Below are 22,122 nucleotides of genomic sequence, written 5' to 3' on the forward strand. Positions count from 1 at the left end.
CCAGCTCTTAGGGGTTTTGGGAGGGGTAGACTGGACAGAGATAGACCGGCCCTCACAGCTTTAGAGTTGGTCTACTCAGCCCAACTAAGTATGTGTTTGGTTCCGTGGGCGTTTATGGATAACGCGCTTATTTGCACTTTTTCACTTTAAATGTTATTTATACTTTTTCACTTTAAACTTTTTTTTAATTTAAATGTTTCCTGTTTTTGTTGTTTGGTTGAACTTCACTTTAAACGTTTTTTACTCTCCACTTTAGATTAATACTCATTAAAGTGTACCACATCAGCATTTGGTTTCAAGAAACGCTGGGGCCTTGGGGGAAACAAGAATTTGACATTTCCCCAAATGCCCTATGCACAAAAATCAAAATGTTTCAGTTTTCTACCATTTATTTGATAAACGGTGAAACCAAACAATTGTTTCATTTTCCTTCAATCCCATGATAGGCGGCAACTCATGGGATAAGGATAATTCCAAGATCCAAGATCCAAGATTCAAGATAATTCAAGATAATCCCAAGAAGAAAGGATAATCCATGCATGGATCGATCCAGGGAAATCGGACGGTGGAGATCGAGGCAACCTCCAAGAAGACTTCGATCCTAGCTAGAAGATTAGTTGTTTAGATCACTTACAATTTTCTTTCCTAGTTGCTCTACAATTTTCCAGATGTATTATAAATACAGTTATTTCCAAGCTAATAGACATTCAAGTTTTTTGCCAACTTTTCTCTCTCCTAAGAGATTCACGTATAGTTCTCTTCGGCTTCACGGCGAAGTCTTGCGTTCGCCCGGTGCTTGCATTGCCAGCCCGCTTTTCATTGCTTCTACGCTGCATCAAATACTTTATGGCATAATTGAATGATATCAACATGTTCCAGTTTTCTTTTCCTATCTTACACATACAAGACCATAAGAACACCAACTAAATGCATATAGCAAAAATATTTAAAAAAAAAAAGAAACCAAGAGCCTCTCACCTACCGTCTGGTTGATGAGGACCTACAGCAAATCTCCACATTACTACTGATCTTCAGTCTTTTGACTTCCCCCTAGCAATTGCTTCCACACTGTTGAATATCTGGGCCAGTCACCCTAGTGGTAAAGGGATCAATCCGTACCCATAACAATGAGAAGATGGAAGCAAGCAGAATTGACCACATAACCACAATAGTGGGAGTTCGGTTCTGTCGTCCCATTAGTCCTTTAAGGAAGGGATATAGATGGACAATCACCCAAAAGGCAAAAAACAGTTTCCCAAATAGGGGACCCCATGACTGGTACCCACTGTTGATTGCATATGATATCCCAGCCACCACTCCCACCAAATTTATGATGAGAAGTGTTGTTGGTGGGATGAGCAAGGTTGTCCATTTGAACATGTAGAGCTCTGCAAAATCACCCTCCTCATCTGATGCCTTGGAGGTGACAGTGAAGTTGGTATCAATCCCAGCTAGAACTTTGAGCAGGCCTTGGAAGGCAGCAAAGAGATGGCTTGACACCCCTCCTATAACCCAAAACTGTTCATTCCTCCACCATTCATCAATGCCAACACCACCCCATCTCATCTCCAATATACCAGTGGCAAAGATTGAAAGGAAGAGGGATATAAACCAAATACTAGCAAAGTTACTAATCTGAAATGAAAAGAAGCCAAGTTTATAAGTTTCAGTGATATTCAACCCACTTGAGACCAGAATGCTGAAAACTAGAAAATAATATATTCAGAGTGAGGAGGAAAGTCATAACTACCTGTGGAATGATAAATTTTCCAGTAAGCAGACAGACAACTGGCAATGTACAATATGAAAGAAGAGGAATAGCTGTTACTGAGTAAATGGTGGTATTGATGTATGCAAATCTCTCTAGCCATTTCAGCCTTCCACTGTAACCATACCATATGGGGCAATGTCGACTTAGAAGAATTTCAACAGAACCAAGAGCCCACCGAAACACTTGGTTCAGACAATCAGAGAGGTTAATAGGAGCAGACCCTTTGAAGGCTGGTGGATTTGGCATGCAGTAGATTGATCGCCAACCACGAGCACGCATCTTCAATCCTGTAAGGATATCTTCAGTAACAGAGCCATAAATCCATCCTATCTGCAAAGAGAGGAAAAGAGAAACAATAAAGAAAATGCCAATGCTTCCAACCAAAAATTAAGACCAAGTTGATCAGTGGCACTAAATTTCACTACTTCAAGTTTGAAAATTATGTAATTTAAATGCTATATAGAAGTTTTGACCATGATACCGAAAAAACTTGTAACCAATCAACTGGTATCACAAAAGTAGTAACTAGAGGGTTGATTGGTCAAAGCTCTTCAGGTATCATGTCTTTCCAGAAGCATAGATTTTTCCTTAGAAGTTTCTTATTCTTTTTGTTGCTCGTTGTAGAGCATGAAGGATTAGGAAGTTAGAAGACTATCCACCACTAGAAAACATATTGTGGTTTTTCTATGTTTAATAGAACCCAAAAGAAACTGTTCTAGTTAAACATAAATGGATTTGACTTTTAAGGCATGATCATAAATAGCTAATACAAAAAAAAAAATCCCTTGGAAAATCCATGAAGATAATAAAGTATATTTTAATTTTTTTTCCCATAAAAAAATGCCAGAATACTTGCTACTTTAGTTAGGCTATATGCAAACTAGCCATGCTAGTTCAGTTCATTTATCGGCTGAATTCAAAACAAGCTTCTTTGGACCTTTATATCATAATACTTCCATTAATTATTAGACTCAACTCAATAATACTTAGACTGCTAATTTCTTTTTCTTCTGATGAGTTTGATTTGTTGGCTTTGGATGTGCACTTTCAACATTTGAAAAAGAACAGGCCTAGTAAGGAATGAAGGTCCAAAATGCTAAAGGAGGAGGCAAGATGGTTGGGCCTCAAGATGCAAGTTGTAAACCTCAAGGCATTTTGAGGCATAAAACTCAAATAAATTATAAATATAATTTGTATTAAGGAGATACTTGGCATTATTTCATTTGAATTATGGATCATATGAAGCAAAGAAAGAAATATTTGAGATTTGCGAGTGATGGGACCCACTACAAAGCTTTCAATCCAATCAGGTGACCATTGCTCCTGTGACACATTTCCAAAGCCCCCTCCTCTAACCAAAAGAATTAGTATCATGGATGAGAAAAGTTGTCTGAGATGCTTCTAGCATATTTGTTAACCTTGTAAGGTCATTTTTGTATTTGATATAAAGAAAAAAAATATCTTTCAATCTTTTTTTTTTTTGAGAAAAATCGTATTTGGTAAAATGTTCTGGAAAAGTTATATCAACAACCTTGTTTCAAGAATGTTGTGTGAAGGAAGAAGCTTTCTTAGTCTGATAACGTTGTACATATAAACCTAATTATGTTGTAGATTATATAACCATATTTTATTAGAAAGTGCCATTTAAATAGAAAGAGATTAGGATGGAAATAGATGGAGTATGCATTAGAGTTTGAAGAAAGAACTAATTCAAGACAAGGAAAGGTATAAAACATTTGAATAGTGGGACCTAAGCACTATGATATCCACTTGAGAAGTTTTAAAATTCTCTAGGAGAGGTTCTAGTACGAGACCAAGGTCCATGTGGAAATTCTTAAACTCCTCTCACCTATGTATAAAAAATAAAAATAAAAATGCTAATATTGAATATCCCTGGTCTTGGGAGGAATGGAATGGATATTCCCAAAATTTTTAGCGGAGTGACTGATCTTGAACTTTGGCACACATTTTTATGCTTGGTATCCTGAGATTTTACCATCTCACTAAACAATGGAACCCTTTACCAAAATGTACAAGATTAAAAGGTTAGGTATACACCATTTCAATAAGAAATAAGAATATTTTGGCCATTCCTACCTAAAAGGAGAGAACATAGAAATGAAGGCAATTAAGGAAATTGGAGGAACAAAACTCTAGGAGAGACATACCTCACTACCCCAGTCAGTCTTATCTTCATACCCACAGCTGATAACATGGATAGCATCTTTGAGGATAATTTCTGGCATGGCGGACTGTGGCACACCACCATTTCCATAAGAGTGGAGGCAACAAATGCTGATGACTGACCAAATCTTTTCTCCAGGCTCATCTGTGACATAAGCAGTGACTTTTCATCATCAAATCCAGCACCTGTTTTGGAATATGCAAAAAGGGAGATCAGTTTAATGTCTAAAAAGAATATGCAACCAATAATAACCAGATTGCTGCAAAACCATAAATGTGCCAAAACAAAGGGTTATTTACCATACTCATACAAGAAGATTAACTTACAAAATAAAACTAAAGAGGAAGGAGAAAACATTGACAAAGGAAACCCTGATGAGATTGAATCCTAAAGAACCGCAACATAAATTATCTGCTCAAAAGCTAAATTTCAAGGTATTGTTCACTGCAACTGATATGGATAAACTAAAAAGGAAAGAAAGAAAGTCAAAAGGGTGACAGTAAACATAAATGAAGGTCAAAATGCTTTAAAATTATTGAAATTCCAATGTTTGAAAAAATATCCCTTGGGGCAAAAAAAAAAAAATAGAATTCTTGAAGGAGAAAAATATAATAGAGAAAATAACCATTTCTTGGGGGTTTTGATCAATTCTTTTGGGATTTACAAGGCCATTCCCCTCATTAAAAAACATTATCAACATTCTAAAAAGAGAATCAAAAGGGAAATGCAAGAATTGTTTCAATGAATAACTTCTTAGCAAGCCAAATGAATTCTGGAAATGGTACTCTAGGTCAATATGTCCCATTTGACATGATCACTTGTATGTTGAGCAAGTAAATTTGGTCAGACAAAAATAACAAACCAATGACAGCCATACCTTCAACACCCTGTTCTATATCTTCTAAATTGAAGATAGGCACAGTAGGATCCACATGCTTGCTCGATTTCTTGTCTGAGCCCTTTTTACTTGATTTTGATCTCTTCTTCCGTGACCCACCACAGCATGTAGAGAACAGGCCTGCCTTTTTATGCTTAAGTTTCAGAGGAGGCTCATAACCATACAGAGCTGTTCTATTGAAGACACATCCAGTACCCAAATATACAGGACCTTGGATGCCATCCAAACCTCTTAAGTTTATCTACTAAATCCAGAAAAGGAACAGTTGAAAATCTGACTGTCAATGGGTTACTAGATCATTTTTAGAAATTTAAAAGTTGAGGCTTCAGAATAACCAAAAATACACACTGGCACATTCTGAAAGAAGACACAGACAAGTTATCATTCAATGGAAACATAAAGAACAAACAAGAGGTGACAATAATCCTAAAATAGATGACAGAACTCACATCAAAGAAAACAGTGTTGTGGTTGGCATATCTATTATTCTTATCAATACCATCAAATCTCTGTGGAAATTGAACATAGCAAACTGATTTCCCAAGATTTGGATCCACCAGAAAGCACATAGCTTCCCGCAAAGCCTTGCTGTTGTTTATGTAGTGATCGCAATCGAGATTTAACAAGTAGGGTCCATTTGTAAGGACTGCTGATACACGAACCTATTGGAAAGATATATTGATCATTAGAGGTCAGATTGACCTAGGCATCGATAAGATTCAACTTGATGATTTAACTACTTACGAGTGCATTCATAGCACCAGCTTTCTTGTGATGTTGGAATCCAGGACACTTCTCACGAGAAACATAGACTAACCGTGGCAACTCATTACCCTCACTGTCAAGCCCTCCATTTTGGCCCAAGAATACCTGCAAATAATGAAGAGATTTTGAACTTGAGTACAATATTTAGCATCACTCTGTATTGCCAATAATTCACAAAGCAGATCACTGTGGAAAGACCAACAATGAAAGGAAAGCATGGGAATAGTAAAAAGGAGAAATGCGTACATGATAAAGAATAATAAGATCCAAAAAAAAAAACATGAATTATGGATGCATGAGCTGTGCTTGTTTTCTACAAAAGGTATTCCTTGTTCAAAGAAAACCAGGTTCGCATAAATATTGAACATGTCACATACTCCAAATTCAAAATAGACTAACCTGGATCATGCCTGGATGATCTCTGGTGTTATTTCCCGGCCATGGTGTACCATCTTGCATTACTTCAGGAACTTTTTGTGCCTTTGCAACAAGTGCATTGACACAAACTTTAAACTCTTCATATTCTCTCTACAAGACAAGCAGAGATGGTAACATCTAAATGATCGATGAAAAGAGAAGGACAGAATTGAAAGATCAAAGCACCAAAAATTCTACCTTCATAGCCCTGCGATCGTTGACAAATTATGGTTGAACTTTATCTTTCAAGTAGTCAATCTTTTGAGCAAAATACCATTCCGGAGCTCGTGGCTCAATGTTGTAACTGCAAGAATAGACAGGACAGTGTTTGCTGTGACAAGTGGGGGTTCCTTTAAAGGGTCAACAATACTGACAAAGATGTCAACAGCAGCTAGGTGTGATGGCTCTCCTTCATGGTCATATCTGTTACTCATACGATCTTTGTATTAGAACTCTAAAGATGAAAATAGTATGATACTCTTTTGAAAAATCATAATTCCATGAGATAATTGTTGAAGAATGAAGATTTATAAATGCCTTTACCTTAGAGCAAGCCTATCAAGATATGTCTCACGGTTCACTGGAAACCATTTAGGAAACTGATCCAATATCCATAATATGACAAACCAAATCTCACAAATAACAGATATCAGCCACAAGGCATAGACATTGGGCACAGGATTTGTTATTCGATAGTGCAAGAAAATGCAGAGAATTACAAGCCGTAGAACAATGACCAATTGATAAGGGTTTATCCTAGATGAAGGAATAGAGAGCTTTCTTGAGAGAGGCTGCCGAGCTTCATCATTCCTGCATTACAATGGAAATCAGCAACAAAAATAGCCACTAGAAGGTCTAACTTAAGGAACAGGTGGGACCCATGAAAAATCATGTCCAACTTTGTCATGTAGCATGTTCTTTCATGAGCTCCACCATGTCTATAGTGTGAAGTCTCTAAGAGATGCAAAATCCATTGTTTACTAGAATTCATTTTATTACTAGTAGTCAAGAAGAATCATGATTTTTTAATTCTTATCAAATTGTAATGATAGAGGTTTATACAGACTGATAGTGACAACCCTGTTATAAGGCAGGTTCATACTTCAAAACTACACTCAAGAATAAAAAACTAATGATATTCAATCAAGTAGGAGCTCGCAGCAAGGAGTGTTCGAATTGGAGCAACAATGAACCATGGCCTCGTTATAAAAAATCTTGCATCCAACCTTTTGTCAGTTAGTTATGGGAGCAACACTAATATCCTTATGTCTTATAGGTGCAGGCTACGAGAATGCATGAATTGCAGGCATGCCCCACAACCTCTCAAGGTATTAGCATAAAGAAGCTTGTCCTCTCCTGATGTAAGCTTATGACTTCTCTGTTTCATTCTGGTGGATGTTTGGCTATTATTAATTTGCTTGGGTTATAAGTGCATTTAAGGATATATCGAGGTCTTCGCTCATTTCAGGAAGGGCTTGCTGCTAACTCTTGCACCTTACCATCGTTTTCGGTTTCTAATGACACTATAAGTATAAGACGTACCCCATGCTTAAAGGACTTTATTTTTTTTTTTTCAATTTATTTCATAGCATAAGCGGATGACTATTCCACATGAACCTTTAGGTGGTGGTTCAACTGGAAGATGGCCGCCATTTAAGGTAGGATTATCGATGGGTGTGGTTCGGTTCAGGTCTAATTTGAAGCACTCCCGAACCGATTATTAATTGGGACAAAATTATAGACCTAGAACCGTCGTTTTTTACTTAAAATTTCTGCTTAAACACTAACTTATGTAAGAAACCAAACCAACAAAACTAAAAACCACTTTTCTTATTTTAATGGTAACTTAAAATTTCATATAAACTTTAATAAAATCGATAGGAAAATACAACTATTTATATGTTAGAAAGTTAAACACCTTTAACTACCTATTCAATAGAATTGCAAACTTAAGCATATAATATGATAACAAGTATAAGTAAATGCATAACAAAGTAGTCGGTTTTGGGTATGAATCGGTTCAGGATAGGTGAGAATAGGAACCGACCCAATTATTGATTCGAACATAATCATCGAACCAGGATTGTCTTAATTGGCTTTGACTGTTCAGGCCCGTCAGGTAGACCCAAACCATTGACAGCCCTTGATTGAAGAATAAGGAAGAAAGGAAGGCTAGTGTTGCAACAACATTGGTATCCCTTTCTCTTCTCCATTGGGATACGCACCTTTCGGTAAGTACCTTATCAACCCATATTACATGTACAAACTTTTGCCATTGTAGTGTATGATTCTACTATGAGATGTTGGTTTTGGATTCACACAAATTAATAAATATTTCTAAATTAATTTCAACCATTTTGTTGTAGGCGCATTCTTATGAGTTCGCATTATCAACTATGGCATTAAGATTGACTGCGATCGTGTAAGACAATGTTGTTTCTATATGTTGTAAAATTTTGTATGGTTGTCATTCCTTTATTGTCAATGTTATCCTTATTATTTTTTTAGTTTCTTAAACCAATCCGGAACATCTTCAGGAGTTGACACTTCCTGAAGAAAGCACTGGCGAAGATGATTTAAGTGTTTGAATCAAAGCAGCAACGAACCATGGCCTCGCATATGCTGTAACCCAGAATAAGCCACTTTCACTAGCTTCCTCTATATTTATTTATAGAGTTTTTCTTCTCGACCTGTTTGTGACTGGCACAAAGGAGATTCTGTCATGATACAAATTCGGAAGCGACACAAGTATGTGCTTGTTGTACAATGTCTTTCATCCAACCTTTTATCATTTCTTGAAGACAATGGTTGTAAGTTACAAAGATGGTGCTAATAACATCATGTCTTATAGGTGCAGCTAGCACCAAGAATGCATGAATTGCGGACATGCCCTATAACATCTCAAGGTATTAGCATAAAAGAAGCTTGTCCTCTGTTTGACATAAGCTTCTGATTTCTTTGACTTGTTTGACTTTCTCTTGTGGATGTCTGGGTGTTACTAATTTGCTTGTGTTCTATGCGCATTTGAGGATATCTCAAGGTCTTCATTTCGGGAAGGGGTTGCTGATTCTTGCACCCTACCATTGTTTTTGATTTCCGATGACACTGTATAGGACATACCCCATGCTTAGGAGACTTTCATTTTTTTTCCAATTTATTTCATATGATAAGCTGCTAACTATTCCACATGAAGCTTTAGGTGGTGGCTCGCTTGGAAGATGGGGTCTGGTTCTGGTCTATGTTGAAACACTCTCAAACCGATTATTAATCGAGACAAAATCATAGACACAAAACCATCATTTTTTACTTAAAATTTATGCTTAAACACTAACTTATGTTAGAAATCGAACCAATAATACCATAAACCACTTTTCTTATTTAAGTGGTAACATAAAATTTAAATTTTTATCATATAACTTTAATGAAATTGATAGGAAAACACTAAACTATTTATATGTTAACAAGCTTAAACACCTTTAACTATATATTTAGCAGAAATGCAAACTTAAGCATATAATATGATAACAAGTATAAGAAAATGAAGGAAATATTATATATGCATAACAAAATAATTAGTTTTGGGTATGAATCGGTATGGGACAAGTGAAGAACACGAATCGACCCAATTATTGATTTTGACATAATCATGGAACCAAAAATGTTTTAATCGGCTCAGATTATTCAAACCTGTCAGGTAGACCTAAACAATTGGAAGAAGGAAAGGACAGTGTTGCAGCAAGGTTGGTATTTCTTTCTCTTCTCTATTGGGATCTGCTCTTTTTGGTACCTTTCCAACCCATACTAGATGCGCAAACTTTTGCTATTGTAGCATATGATTTTGTTGTGAGATGATGGTTTTGGACTCACACAAATTAAAAAATTACTTCTAAATCAATTTCAAGCACTCCTTTGCAGGTGCGTTCTTATGACTTTGCATTGTCAATTGTGGCATCAGAATTGACTGTGATCGTGTAAAACAATGTTGTTTTTATATGCTATATATTTTTTTTTTTTACTGTTGATGTTATCATTATTATTTTTTTTAGTTTATTAAATCTATCCGGAACATCTTCGGGGATTGTTACTTCCTGAAGAAAGCGTTGGTGAAGATGATTCAAGTGTTCGAATCGGAGCAGCAATGAATCATGGTTTTGCATTTTTTTAGAGATTTTTCTTCCCAACCTTTTTGTGACTGGATATTCTTTGCAAATGAATGTCATAGCCGCACAATTCCGCTGTGATACAAATTCGGAAGTGGCACAGGTATGCGTTCATAGTAAAAAGTCTTTCATCCAACTTTTACCATTTATTGAAGACAATTTTTGTCGGTTATCAAGGTGATGCTATTATCCTTATGCCTTATAGATGCAGGCTTCGAGAATGTATGAATTGCAGGCATGCCCCGCAACTTCTCGAGGTATTAGCATAAAGAAGCATGTCTCCTCTTCGACGTAAGCTTCTAATTTCTCGGATTTGCTTGGCTTTCTCTTGTAAATGTTTGGGTGTTAGTAATTTGCTTGGGTTATAGGTGCATTTGAGGATATCTTGAGGTCGTTGCTCATTTCTTGATTCATGCCATTCAAGACATGCTAAGCCTACCTTGCATCTTCATTTGGTATTATCGGGCGAAGTTGTCTCATATACTATAAGTAGTATTCTCTTCCATGCACCTCATGTTACTGAGTATATATGGTTTAGGACTATAGGCTATGGGGAAGAATGGATGCATCCATTTACTATAGGCTATGGGGAGCCACAACTAGTTTTGCAAATACGTGCCTTGTAATATGCTTTTTTACAATAGCTGTACTACGATTTTCTTTTTTTCTATTTAGGGCAGTAGTTTTGTATGAAATTAAATTTTGATTAAACTTCAGGTAAGTTATTTGCAAATAGGTTGAAAATAAACTAGATGATCTAAAGCTAAGTATTGAGTCTACAAACAAGTTATTGCAGGAGCTTAATTATCCTAGTCTTTGATCCAACTTCAAATAAATTTTTCGAAGAATAGTAGGCCTCGGTTGATTGCTCGCTGAGCTCCACATACACATTTTGCCCAAGTGTGGAATAATGGTGGCTGTATGCTTTAAGGTCTTCAAACTGCTCGTGGATTGAGTCTGACTTCCATGTGCTTCTGTTGGTTTCGACTAATTGCCCTCTCTTTTTTGTTGATAATTAGGAAAATTAAACAAGACAAGGGAGGGCTCTTCCCGTTACATCTAATACAATTAAGGTTTTAGGCCCCGCTTGATTCACATGAATAGGAGGGGTCTGGAATGAATTATTCCGATTCAAACTGTTTGGTTGAGTGGAATCGGAATCCTATTCCCATTCTTGATGATTTGATGGAATAATCATTCCCTGCCCCTCCCCTGCGAATAAAATCCCATTCACGCTGATCCCAATTCTTATTCCCATTCCTGTCTGAACCAAACAGGTTAGGGGAATCCATTCTGATTCCAATTCCAGCTGCAAGCCAAACGGACCTTTAATATGGTAATACTAGCTTTGTATATTAATATATTTACGTCTACAAAAATGCCCAAGTTGATTTCCTCATAGGCTTCTCTATAATAGTTAAACTACCTTTTTTTTAAGCTGTTTGCCTGTTTTTTTCATTCCGGACAAAGTAGTATTTTACAAATTAAGTCATTTACTTCAGCCACTTCAGCCGTTATCAAACGCTCGTTTAAGCTGTGGAGGCACCTTTTACAGTAAGCGCCTACGATCTTGTGAAAAACGATTTTGACCCTTTGGCCTTTTATTAGGGCAGCCCTTATTTTGCATTTGACGAGCTGGTTGAACTCGGGTTCTGGTGCTGGTGTTTTCTTGCCGTTTATATCTACATCCATCCGCATTGTATATAGTAATCACTTCTGCGTTCTGAATTTTGTTCTGATCAAATCCATATATACAGTCGTTTTTTCTTTCATTTATTTTTTTTTTCTATCTTTTTCTTAAATTAGTAAAATAGTTTATTTTCTTTCTTGGTTTTCCTTCGAAGAGAGAGAGAGCCCACGAGTCTAACACAGGGATCAAGGGGTCGTCGAGGAGAAATGTTCTACAGAGGGTAAGTGCATGTTTAGTACTTTCGGTTCCTTTTCTTCATTGATTCAGAAATCTATGTTTCGTTTCGTTTTGTTTCATTATGCTGTTCGTGTTGAACTTATGAGGTTTTCGTATGCGGGTTTCGTAAGATTTATGTTGACTTTCTTTTGCTTTAGTTTAAACTGGAACCTTTCACTGAAATATATGCAGAAAGCGCAACTCACAAGTTAGCATCAATCCTTTCGTCTCCATTCTCGAATTCTTTTGTCGTTTATTTTTGGGTTGAGAGCACCTTCTCTGGGTGTTTTACTATTTTTTTTTTTCAGAAATGGATATGCATAGCTGGAGCTATAATTTATGTTTTTAATTACCACACTCGGAATCTGTTTATTGTTTTTCTGCTTTCTAGGGTTTAGCTTGTTTTTTATATTTTCAAATCAAAGATGCCAATAGAAAAATGCAAGAAGATGCAACATTTGAAATCACTGTATTCTTGAGTGGGTATTTTGCAAGTGGAGTATTGACGAGTGGGCTGTTGTGTCTCTTGCCTCTGTGCACCTGGGGAGTGAAGGAAGTACTTTGATGGTGGTGATGGACGAGAAATGGGTCCAAAACGGCAGCGAATAATTGATCAGCCGTCATCATTCTATGGGGCATCCCCCGGTTCGAGTTATATGTACAATGCTTCTTCCTATGCTTATGCTAGCCAACCCCCACCATTTCCTGTTGTCCGATTGCGTGGACTTCCCTTTGATTGCACGGAAGCTGATGTGGCAGAGTTCCTTCATGGTCTAGACATTGTCGATGTCCTCTTTGTCCACAAAAATGGCAGGTTCACTGGGGAGGTTTTTTGTGTGTTGGGATATCCTCTTCAAGTTGATTTTGCAATTCAGAGGAATAGGCAGAACATGGGCAGGCGGTACATTGAGGTTTTCAGGAGTAAGAGGCAAGAATACTACAAGGCTATAGCAAATGAAGTTTCAGATGCTCGTGGTGGTTCACCTCATCGGGGTGGTGCAAAGGCAAGATCCTACGATGCTGGGAAGGATTCGGCTGAGCATACAGGGGTCTTGCGATTGAGGGGATTGCCATTTTCAGCTGGCAAGGATGACGTGATAGAGTTCTTTAAAGATTTCATGCTGACGGAAGATTCTGTTCATATCACAATGAATTTGGATGGAAGGCCAACAGGAGAAGCATTTGTGGAGTTTCCCAGCGCAGAGGATTCAAAAGCAGCAATGGCAAAGGATAGGATGACGCTTGGGAGTCGTTATATAGAGCTATTTCCTTCATCACATGAGGAGTTGGATGAAGCAGTTTCAAAGGGACGGTGATGTGTTATTATGATTATTGTAGTAGTGTAAAGTATTGTTCTCTGACTGTATCGTAGTTTGAGTTTTATTTTACTAGGTTTCTTTTAATTTAGAATAAATAAACTTCCCATTTCTTGTTCTCATGGAGATGAATTTTATGGTTTAAAGCAAAACATTAAGGTAAGATAAATGCAAATTTGACTTGGATTATGTTTCTATATGGTAGTTCATAAAATCAACTCATCACTCATGCATATCTTAACGCATAATTTAGCAACAAACATATGCATCTTTTCAATTGAAGTTTCCTTATATATCTTGTTGTCTATTATACTTGATGTGGAAAATATGTATGGTGCCATATAGTTGATGCATCCCCAGATTATCAAGTTCACCTTGACAAGAACCTTAACAGCTGCAATAGTGTCTAAAATTAGCCGCTATAAGGGAATTACAATTACCTACTATACTCATAGTAGGTAAGGTGTGTATATATATATATGTATGTATATATATTTCTACCAGTTTTAAAAAAGTGTATGGCGTTTATACCTTGAGGCAAAGCTTAAGGAAAAATCATTTAGGTTTATCCATGAAAGTACAAGGTACATTCCTTACAACTTGAAATGCCTTAATATGTTTCTGTGTGTACTTTTATGCATGTGCATGTATTTATGCTTCAATATATGTAAAACTGTCTATTTTTTGTTGTTAAATGATTTTTAATAATACGATGAGGTTCTCTGAAGCTCCTTACATTCTTATAGTCCTCATTTATTTTATCATTTGTTCATTTATATGCTCTTCCTATACAGATGCATTCCTCTTTCCCCTCAGGTGATTTCTTATCACCTTTTCCCTGTACTTTCTTTTTGTTTTGATGAATTTATTTTTATTATAAAAAGTACACTCATCTTCTCCATATTTTTTATGCTTTTCCTATTTGATTTTCATGTTTTTCTTAAGAAAGTGATAAATCATGAGGTGCCTCATGACTTGAGGCTTATGCCTGAAGCATCCAAAGGTCCTATTACCACGCATCATTCCTCCACATTTTAAAACACCAATTTGTATAGAAGATCCTTGAACTTAATGTAATATTGAGTTGTGCTATATACATGTAGCAAGTTTAAATGTTATGTTGCTTAATTATAATAAAATACTGTTTAGAATATATAACTAAAAATATTACTCTTCAAAGTTGGGAGGGAGGAAGGGAAGCCAAGGCCTTTGGATCCAACTTGAACATTTGTTCACATGCCAACAGTATTGCTGGCTCTTTAGCTGGGGCAGGGGTTACTCTAGTAGATCTTATTTGTGGGGAACCAGGCCCAAAATTGAATCTATAATTTTGGTTCTTCGTTAGTATTCACATGTTTGTCAGACTTTGGTTTTTTGGTACTGATCTCATCATTCCAAGCTTCTTGGAATGTTTGAATTTCTTTCTGCACTTCATGTTTATACAATCTGATTGCTGTTGTTGGTTAATAGAGATCACCATCATCATTACCATCCTCCAAGCCTTATCCCAACTATATGGGCTTGGCTACATGAATCCTATGTTGCCATATAAAACTGGTAAAAAATAGAGATATGGGAATGAAAGCTAATTTAATTTTCTTATGTAAAGATCTAATATATTTATTTCTATAAAATATAATAAACATATTATGCTTTTTCATCAAAGACTTGACAGGCAAAAATAGCTAGTCACTAGATGCCTTGGTTAATACTATGCTAAGAGCCACTTATCAAAAAAAAAAAAAATTATGCTAAGAGTCCTCAGAACTTTCATCCAAATGGAACCTAAAAATATATATATGAGAAAGAAAGCAAATACATACTCTATGCTGTTTTGATCATTAGCATTTACAAATAGTACATTAATTTGTCATTAAATAGGTAGAACCTCATAGGCTTTCTTCAACCACATCCAGGGAAACTCAAGCATTCACCCGTCCAATAACCACTTTCAAATCTTTCCATATGAAACCTTGATGTGTTTAGTGATGAATGGATCCTAAGCCCTTCATTAACTGATAGAAGATCTGCCCCAATTGAGTTACCAACACCAATAAGGCTGGGATAATTAGGACATTCTCCTGTGGATCACTCTCCCAATACGTGAAATCCCTGGATTATTTAAACGGCATCCATTTATGATCTTGCCTGGCCTGGACCAGCATCAAGCCCACAAAGAATGTGGACTCTGGGCCTAGGCCAAGCAATCCCTAGGCCCGACAAGCTCTACTGCCCTAGGCCTAGAAATTGCATGTATATTTATAATATGTACTATAATATCTTATATAATTGGTATAATATCTTATTTATTGGTATAGTGTCTTAAATTTTTTATGGTAATTGTATAGTATTTTGCCACATATATATGTATAGTATGTATGACATGTATATATGGCATATATGTATACATGGCATGTATGTATATATGGTATCGTATATATAATATTTTATCAAATATTTCTTTTGGTAATAGAAATAAAATTTATTAAACAGAAAAAGAGTACAAAAGGGGAGTGACTAGAAGTCACTCAAGAGAGAAAAGAAAAACAAACTCCAACTCTCAAATAATAACCAACCCAGCCGAGCCTCAATAACCAAAACCCAAGAGCCCAAAAGAGCACTAAAAGACACAAACCACAACAACCAGAGACTAAGCAAACTCAAAAATAGAAAAACTCTACCTCGGAGACAGCACAAACAGAAGCACAAGGTGCCAACCAGCTGGTTGGTAAGGTCTCCTGCTGGTTGTAGCAGAGACTTGGGATCGAATCCCGTCTGCGCCTGGGTTGGGGGATGGGCTACCCCTGTTGGGTAGCCCTTTGAAAAGGAAATAAAAAAAAAAGACAGCACAAATAGAACACTTCAAAACCCACGAGAAACAACAGCCTCCCTTGAACAATCAACACCAAAACCGCCCTCAAACACTGCAACCTCTAAGCCACTAACCGCTAAAAGCTTCTAGAGGTTTTCTTGGTTCTCAAAATCTTCTTGCTTGGTTTAATCCCAAAGAAGCCTCCTTTTAGTCTAGCAAAAGCCTTTGAGACCAGAATGTCTCAATGCTTTCTCTGTTTTTTAAATCTTCTATTTACTAAAACACACTTCCGAATCCTTTCCAACTCCAGCACTGTGTTTCTCTCAAAGATTGGGCATCATAGTTTTCAAGGTGCCAAGGCGAGGCTAGGCGACAGGGGGGTGCCTAGTCGCTTAGGCGATGGATTTTTTTATGTTGAAAATATAGATCCTAGGGCAGTTCCCTAGGTACCATAACCACATTTCCCTAATTTTCATAAGAAAGTTATAAAGTTCATATTAAAGTATAAAAAATCAACATATTCATGAGAAGAAAAATAAGAAGGAAAATAAAATTCAAAAAATATAGGGGCTGAACCCTTATTTTTGTTATAGGAAAAGAAGAAAAGAAAAAAGTATTGGTAATAGTAGTAGTAGTAAAAGAATATATGGAAGAAGAAAATGTGTTGATTAGATAAAATTTTAAGTTCTTTCTTACTTATTAGTTCAGGTTTTGTGGATGCATCTCTACCTCAGTTGAAAACAGTTCTTGGAATTCTGAGTTGGTTTGAAGTGGTTACGGGTCTTAAAGTCAATCTGAACAAAAGTAAGATCATCCCAGTGGGTCAAGTTGTAAATTTTGAAGATTGTGCACAGATAATGGCCTGCCATATGGAGCTCCCTCCGGTTAAGTATTTGGGGTTGCCTCTTGGGGCAAAATGTTCCTCTTCTTCAATCTGGAGTCCAATCATTGAGAGAATGGAGAAGAGGTTGGTTCTTTGGAAGGCTAAATATTTATCTTTTGGTGGTAGGGTTACATTGATTGAGAGCTCCCTGTCCAATCTCCCAACACACTTTCTTTCTCTCTTTCCAATTCCAAATAAAATTGCAAAGAGGTTGGAACAGCTTCAAAGGAACTTCTTATGGAGGGGATGGGAGGATGAGAAGAAAATTCACATTGTTAAGTGGGAGCAAGTGTGTAAGCCTAAGGAGAAGGGTGGTTTGGGAGTTAGGAAAGTAAAAGATTTCAATGCTGCTCTTCTTAGCAAATGGATATGGAGATTTGCTTATGAGAGAAATGCTTGGTGGAGGTGCCTCATTGCGGCTAAGTATGGTGTGGATTGGGGAAATTGGAAAACTCTCGATCCCCTTTCATCTGGGGGTAGTTATCTCTGGGCTGGTATTTCTAAGATCAGTACTCTTTTCATGAACGGGGTCAAGTTTAAAGTTGGAAAAGGGGATAGAATCAAGTTTTGGAAGGATTCCTGGTGTGAGGAAGGCCCCTTGGCTGATGCTTTTCCCCGGCTGTTCCAAATTGCAGTGAATCAAGATTCTCTAGTTGCTGATAACATTAGTACCGCTGGGGGCTCCTTCTCTTGGACTCCCCTATGTAGGAGGAATTTGCTAGACTAGGAAGTGGAGGAGTATGTAGGTCTGTTGGGGCAGATTCAAAATCAGAGAATTGATATGAGTATGGAAGATGAATGAACTTGGAAGTGAAATGCAGATGGTAGATTCACAGTTAAATCCCTTTTCCTTAAGATGTGCAGCTCAGGTCAGGAGAACTTCCCGGATGGGCAGATTTGGAACCCCACCTGTCCCTCCAAGGTTAACTTCCTGGTTTGGACAATGGTTTTGAATAAATGTCTAACTAGGGTCAACTTGGAGAGAAGGGGTATGCAGATTCCTGATCCCTCCTGTTTCTTATGCGGCATGGGTGCTGAATCTATAGATCATTTGTGCATTCACTGTCCGATCCCCTCTTCAGTCTGGGGACATTTCTTCAAGAAACTAGAGGTGTATTGGGCTATGCCTAAGTCTGTGAAGGAGCTGTTTATGAGTTGGAGATTGGAGGGTCTTAGCATGAAAGGCAGGCTTGTTTGGAATACTATTCCACAGGCTGTTCTTTGGTCCATTTGGATGGAAAGAAACAATAGAATTTTCTGTAATCAATCTAGAAGTCCAGATGAGATTGTGCAGAAAGTGGTGGGGAAGATTTGCTCCTGGGTGTTGGTGAATGAGGAGTTTAAAAGTCAGAATGTTTCTCTCCTTTGTACTAAATCATGGATGTTCTTGTAATATGTTTTGGGCTCAGGAAGGCCTAGTTGGCCTAAGTCTTGTTGTATTTGGCTTTCTCATTGAATAAAATTACTTTACCTTTTTCCAAAAAAAAAAACTTATTAGTTCAGGTTTTGAAGTCTTTGAGGGTTCAATACAACATTTAGCAATGTTTGTGTTGATTAAACCCTAATAAATAAGGAAATAATAAAAAGAATTTAGTATATCAACATACAAAATGATTATTTTAGTTTAATAATGTCTATTTTATAGTTATAATCTAAAAAAAGAATGAACAAAAAAGTATTTTATAGTAGGAAGCAAGGTTCAAAGTATCGATACGATACGCGTATCGTATTAGTACTTAGAAACGCCCGAAACTCTTTTTTCTTTAGTTTTTTTTTTCAAATTTTGGTTTTTTGGGAAGCTAAAAACAGGCTTTTTTATTAAAAAAAGTTGGGGTTCCGAAATCCCTGGAAACAGGCATTTCGGAGCGTATTGTTTTCAAAAGATACGATACGATACGCCCGATATGGGGCGTATTGTATCGATACTTTAAACCATGGTAGGAAGTAAAAAACTGCTTGGCGATTAGGCGAGGTGAGCCTCAAAGGGCGCCTTGTCGCCTAGGTGTCGCCTTGACAACTATGTTGGGTATCAACTAAAGCTTCGGTTTTTTCACTACCATCCTCTTCCAAACTAGTTGTGCTTAAGTTATTGTGGCCTTCATCAATTGGCTATGCATGCACTTTGAAAATCTCCAACAGTCTCTCTTTCAAGTATCATGTTGTGTTCCTCCAGATCTTGGAACATTTTCCTTGTAAGTGACTCACCTCCCAACAAACACAAGCCTAAAGCTTTACTTGCATCCATAACTGTGTCTATAACCGTAGTCACATCAATAGCTTTTTGTCAATGTAATGAGTCTCATCAATAGCTTTGCCAATCTATTATTGTCAGCAGTCGGAGAACTGGTAGAAGGAATGCGGAGTTGTGTGATGTGGATAGATATAGTGGGGATCCCACTGCATGCATGGTGCATCAATACGTTCGACTTTGAGGAAACCACTACATCTTGTGGAAGCTCATACAATTGGATGATAGAAATCGGAAATGGGAGAAAATGGGCACGGGAAGGATACTGGTCAAAATAGAAAATACGCTAGATGTTCCAAAGAGGATGAACCTGAGATTTGCAGATAACGATATGTTCTAAGGCTGTTTGTTGAAGGAACGGACGACACATACTGCATGATAGATAAGGAAGAAGGGGCGGAGATGAAATCGGACGAGAACAATAGAGTGGAAGGAGGATGGAGGAATGACTGAAGGAGGAAGGAGAAAGGGCAGGTGGAAAAACAAGGGAGGAGCCAAAGAAGAAGAAGATGAAGAGATGAAGGGAAGAGGAAGAAGATGATGAGTTGGTGGAATCTTTGAGAAAGAAAACACACGTGGAAGGAGGGGATGGGTTTGCAGATCAAGAAAGAGGACAAATGGAGGTCAATGGGCCTGGGCTAATAGGGGAGATAACTTTAAAGAGGAAGGGGTAAATAGAAGGGGAGTGGAAAAGTCGCTAGCCGCTAACTGGTAACAAGAAGGTAGGCCTAAAAAGAGATTACCGCTTCATCAAGTTAGCGGTAAACTTCAGAAAAGCATTGAGAGTTAGAAAGACAGAGATCAAGAGGGGCAAACTTTGAAAAAGCACTTCATTTTCGAAGAAGGCCAGCTTCGACTGCTTGAGTTCTAGGAAAACCACTCGCATCGGTCACAAGGATGAGAAAAAAAGGTAATTGGATTTGGGTGGTGACCAAGTTTGAGATCGGAAAAAAGATCAAATTTTTGGGAGGTGAGGTAGAAAAGAAGAGATTAACAAGCTCGATGGTAGAAGGAGATTCGAAAAAAGATGTATTAGAAGAGAAGACTAGAGATTCAAAGAGAAGTAATGGAACAACAATTCAGGAAAACAAAGAGACCTCAAATAGGCTGAGAGAAGGGGAGTTTGACTCATTTTCAGAGGCAGAAAGTAAGGGAGAAAATTTTCAAGAAAGGGGCACAAAAAAGAAGGGGGTATCAGGGAGGCTGAATGTTCAAGAGGAGCAGAGATCTTCCGACAACCAGGATCCAAGCATCATAGAAAAAACAACAGAGACAACAGAAGGAAGTAAGAAAGAAGCACATGTGTGACTTGATACTAGTATCCTAGTATCTTAGCACAAAACTAATGAGGTGAATTAGTCTTGCTCACTGAGCATCCTTGAGTTGGAAGTTCCAAACAAGGGGAAGGGGAAATAAGAAAAAGAACAAAGGAAGAGGTAGGGGAGAAAATAACAAAAAAAAAAAAGAAAATCATGGGAGGAGGGAGGAGGTAGAACTCGAGATAGGGCATATAATAGAAAAAAAGAAGACATTCAAATATAAATCAGAGTCTAGAAGGAGAGAATTATGGGGAAGAAGGAGAAGCTTTAAAGACGAGGGACGGGAATAGAGAGAAAGAAAGAGTAGGACAAATTCAAGAGGATCAAGAAGTTGCGGAAATAGTTCAGAATGGGAAAGTGAATATTAACAAATTGGCGGAGAGCGAGGTCGAGATAAGAAAGTCTCTCTGTTTAGTCTTTTGGGGAGGAGATGATTTCGTGAGAATAACTTTTGAGAAATTTGAAAAAAAGAAAAGAGAAGAGAAAAAGAAAAGGGAAGAATATCTAGAAAAAAAACAAGGGGTGGGATGAGGAAGGGGGAGAGGAAGAGGGACTGTACGAGATTGAGTGAAATTTGGGGGCCAGGGGAAGACAGGGGGAGGGGGAGGAAGATGAGGATTCTTAGCTGGAATGTGAGGGGTATGAGGGAAGGAAGAAATTTTCTTAGAAGTATCAAACCAGAGGTGGTGTTACTTCAAGAAAAAAACTGGAATTTTTTTTTTATGTAAAAATGAAAAACGAAATTTGGGGTGAAGAGGAAGGTGAATGGGTGGAGCTTAGAGCTATGGGGCTGTTAGGGGGAGTTGTAATTATATGGAATCCAGGTGTCTTTAAAAAGGTTGGGGAGGAAGTTGGAGTGTTCTCAGTCTCAGTGTGCTTACAAGAAGTAAATGGTGACTGGAGATGGGGTTTAACTAATGTTTATGGGCCAAATGAGGAGGGGGTGAGGGTGGGGGGAACTTGGAGGGCTGAGACAGAAGTGGGATGGGCCTTGGTGTGTAGGTGGGGACATCGATGTAGTAAGAAGGAGAAGTGCAATAAATGGGGGAAGGGATAGCAGAACTTCTGTAGGTATGAGGAGGTTTGACGAATTCATAAACAATAATGAGTGATAGATATTCATTCATCAAAAAAATGAGTGATAGATCCACCCATTGCTGATTAGAGGGAAGTTCTCCTGGTCAAATGGCCAAATTCCAGTTATTCTCAGGAGGCTGGACAGATTCTTATTCTCGGGAGATTGGGCAGACTATGTGGAGGAAGTTGTTCAAGAACCAATGAGCATCTAATTGTCAAACCATAAGCCAATCCTTCTGTGTTGTTGTAGGCTTCAAATTTTTTAGGTTCGAAAATGTTTAGGGGTACTCCAACCAAACTTTGTGGAATGGGTAAAATGTAGAAGGATTTGCAAGTGGAACGACCAGCAGACCTAAAAGTGATTA

The 22,122-nt window shown here is 37.6% G+C and overlaps 1 protein-coding gene and 1 pseudogene across 3 annotated transcripts; one reads left to right on the top strand and one right to left on the bottom strand.

The window, feature by feature from the left end:
• Positions 1-669: 669 nt before the first annotated feature.
• LOC104597750 (cellulose synthase A catalytic subunit 3 [UDP-forming]-like) lies at positions 670-7,583 on the bottom strand (annotated as a pseudogene). Its single transcript, XR_016078599.1, has 10 exons — positions 7,579-7,583; positions 6,580-6,846; positions 6,235-6,459; positions 6,019-6,147; positions 5,599-5,724; positions 5,304-5,516; positions 4,834-5,095; positions 3,940-4,141; positions 1,751-2,101; positions 670-1,635 (listed from the first exon to the last, which is right to left on the bottom strand). The product of XR_016078599.1 is annotated as a cellulose synthase A catalytic subunit 3 [UDP-forming]-like (transcript).
• A 4,226-nt stretch (positions 7,584-11,809) lies between these two features.
• LOC104597415 (uncharacterized) lies at positions 11,810-13,613 on the top strand. Of its 2 annotated transcripts, none has more exons than XM_088891887.1 (3): positions 11,810-11,895; positions 12,043-12,106; positions 12,656-13,613. In XM_088891887.1, exons 2-3 carry the CDS (start codon positions 12,093-12,095, stop codon positions 13,416-13,418), a joined length of 777 nt encoding a protein of 258 aa, XP_088748013.1. In that variant the 5' UTR covers positions 11,810-11,895; positions 12,043-12,092; the 3' UTR covers positions 13,419-13,613. The 2 variants fall into 2 exon arrangements, with proteins under 2 accessions (XP_088748013.1, XP_088748014.1); XM_088891888.1 differs by having other exon boundaries at positions 11,825-11,902.
• The last annotated feature ends 8,509 nt before the right edge of the window (positions 13,614-22,122 follow it).

Source organism: Nelumbo nucifera, chromosome 7, assembly GCF_055504915.1.
Source record: "Nelumbo nucifera cultivar China Antique chromosome 7, China Antique-T2T, whole genome shotgun sequence".
NCBI lineage: Eukaryota > Viridiplantae > Streptophyta > Magnoliopsida > Proteales > Nelumbonaceae > Nelumbo > Nelumbo nucifera.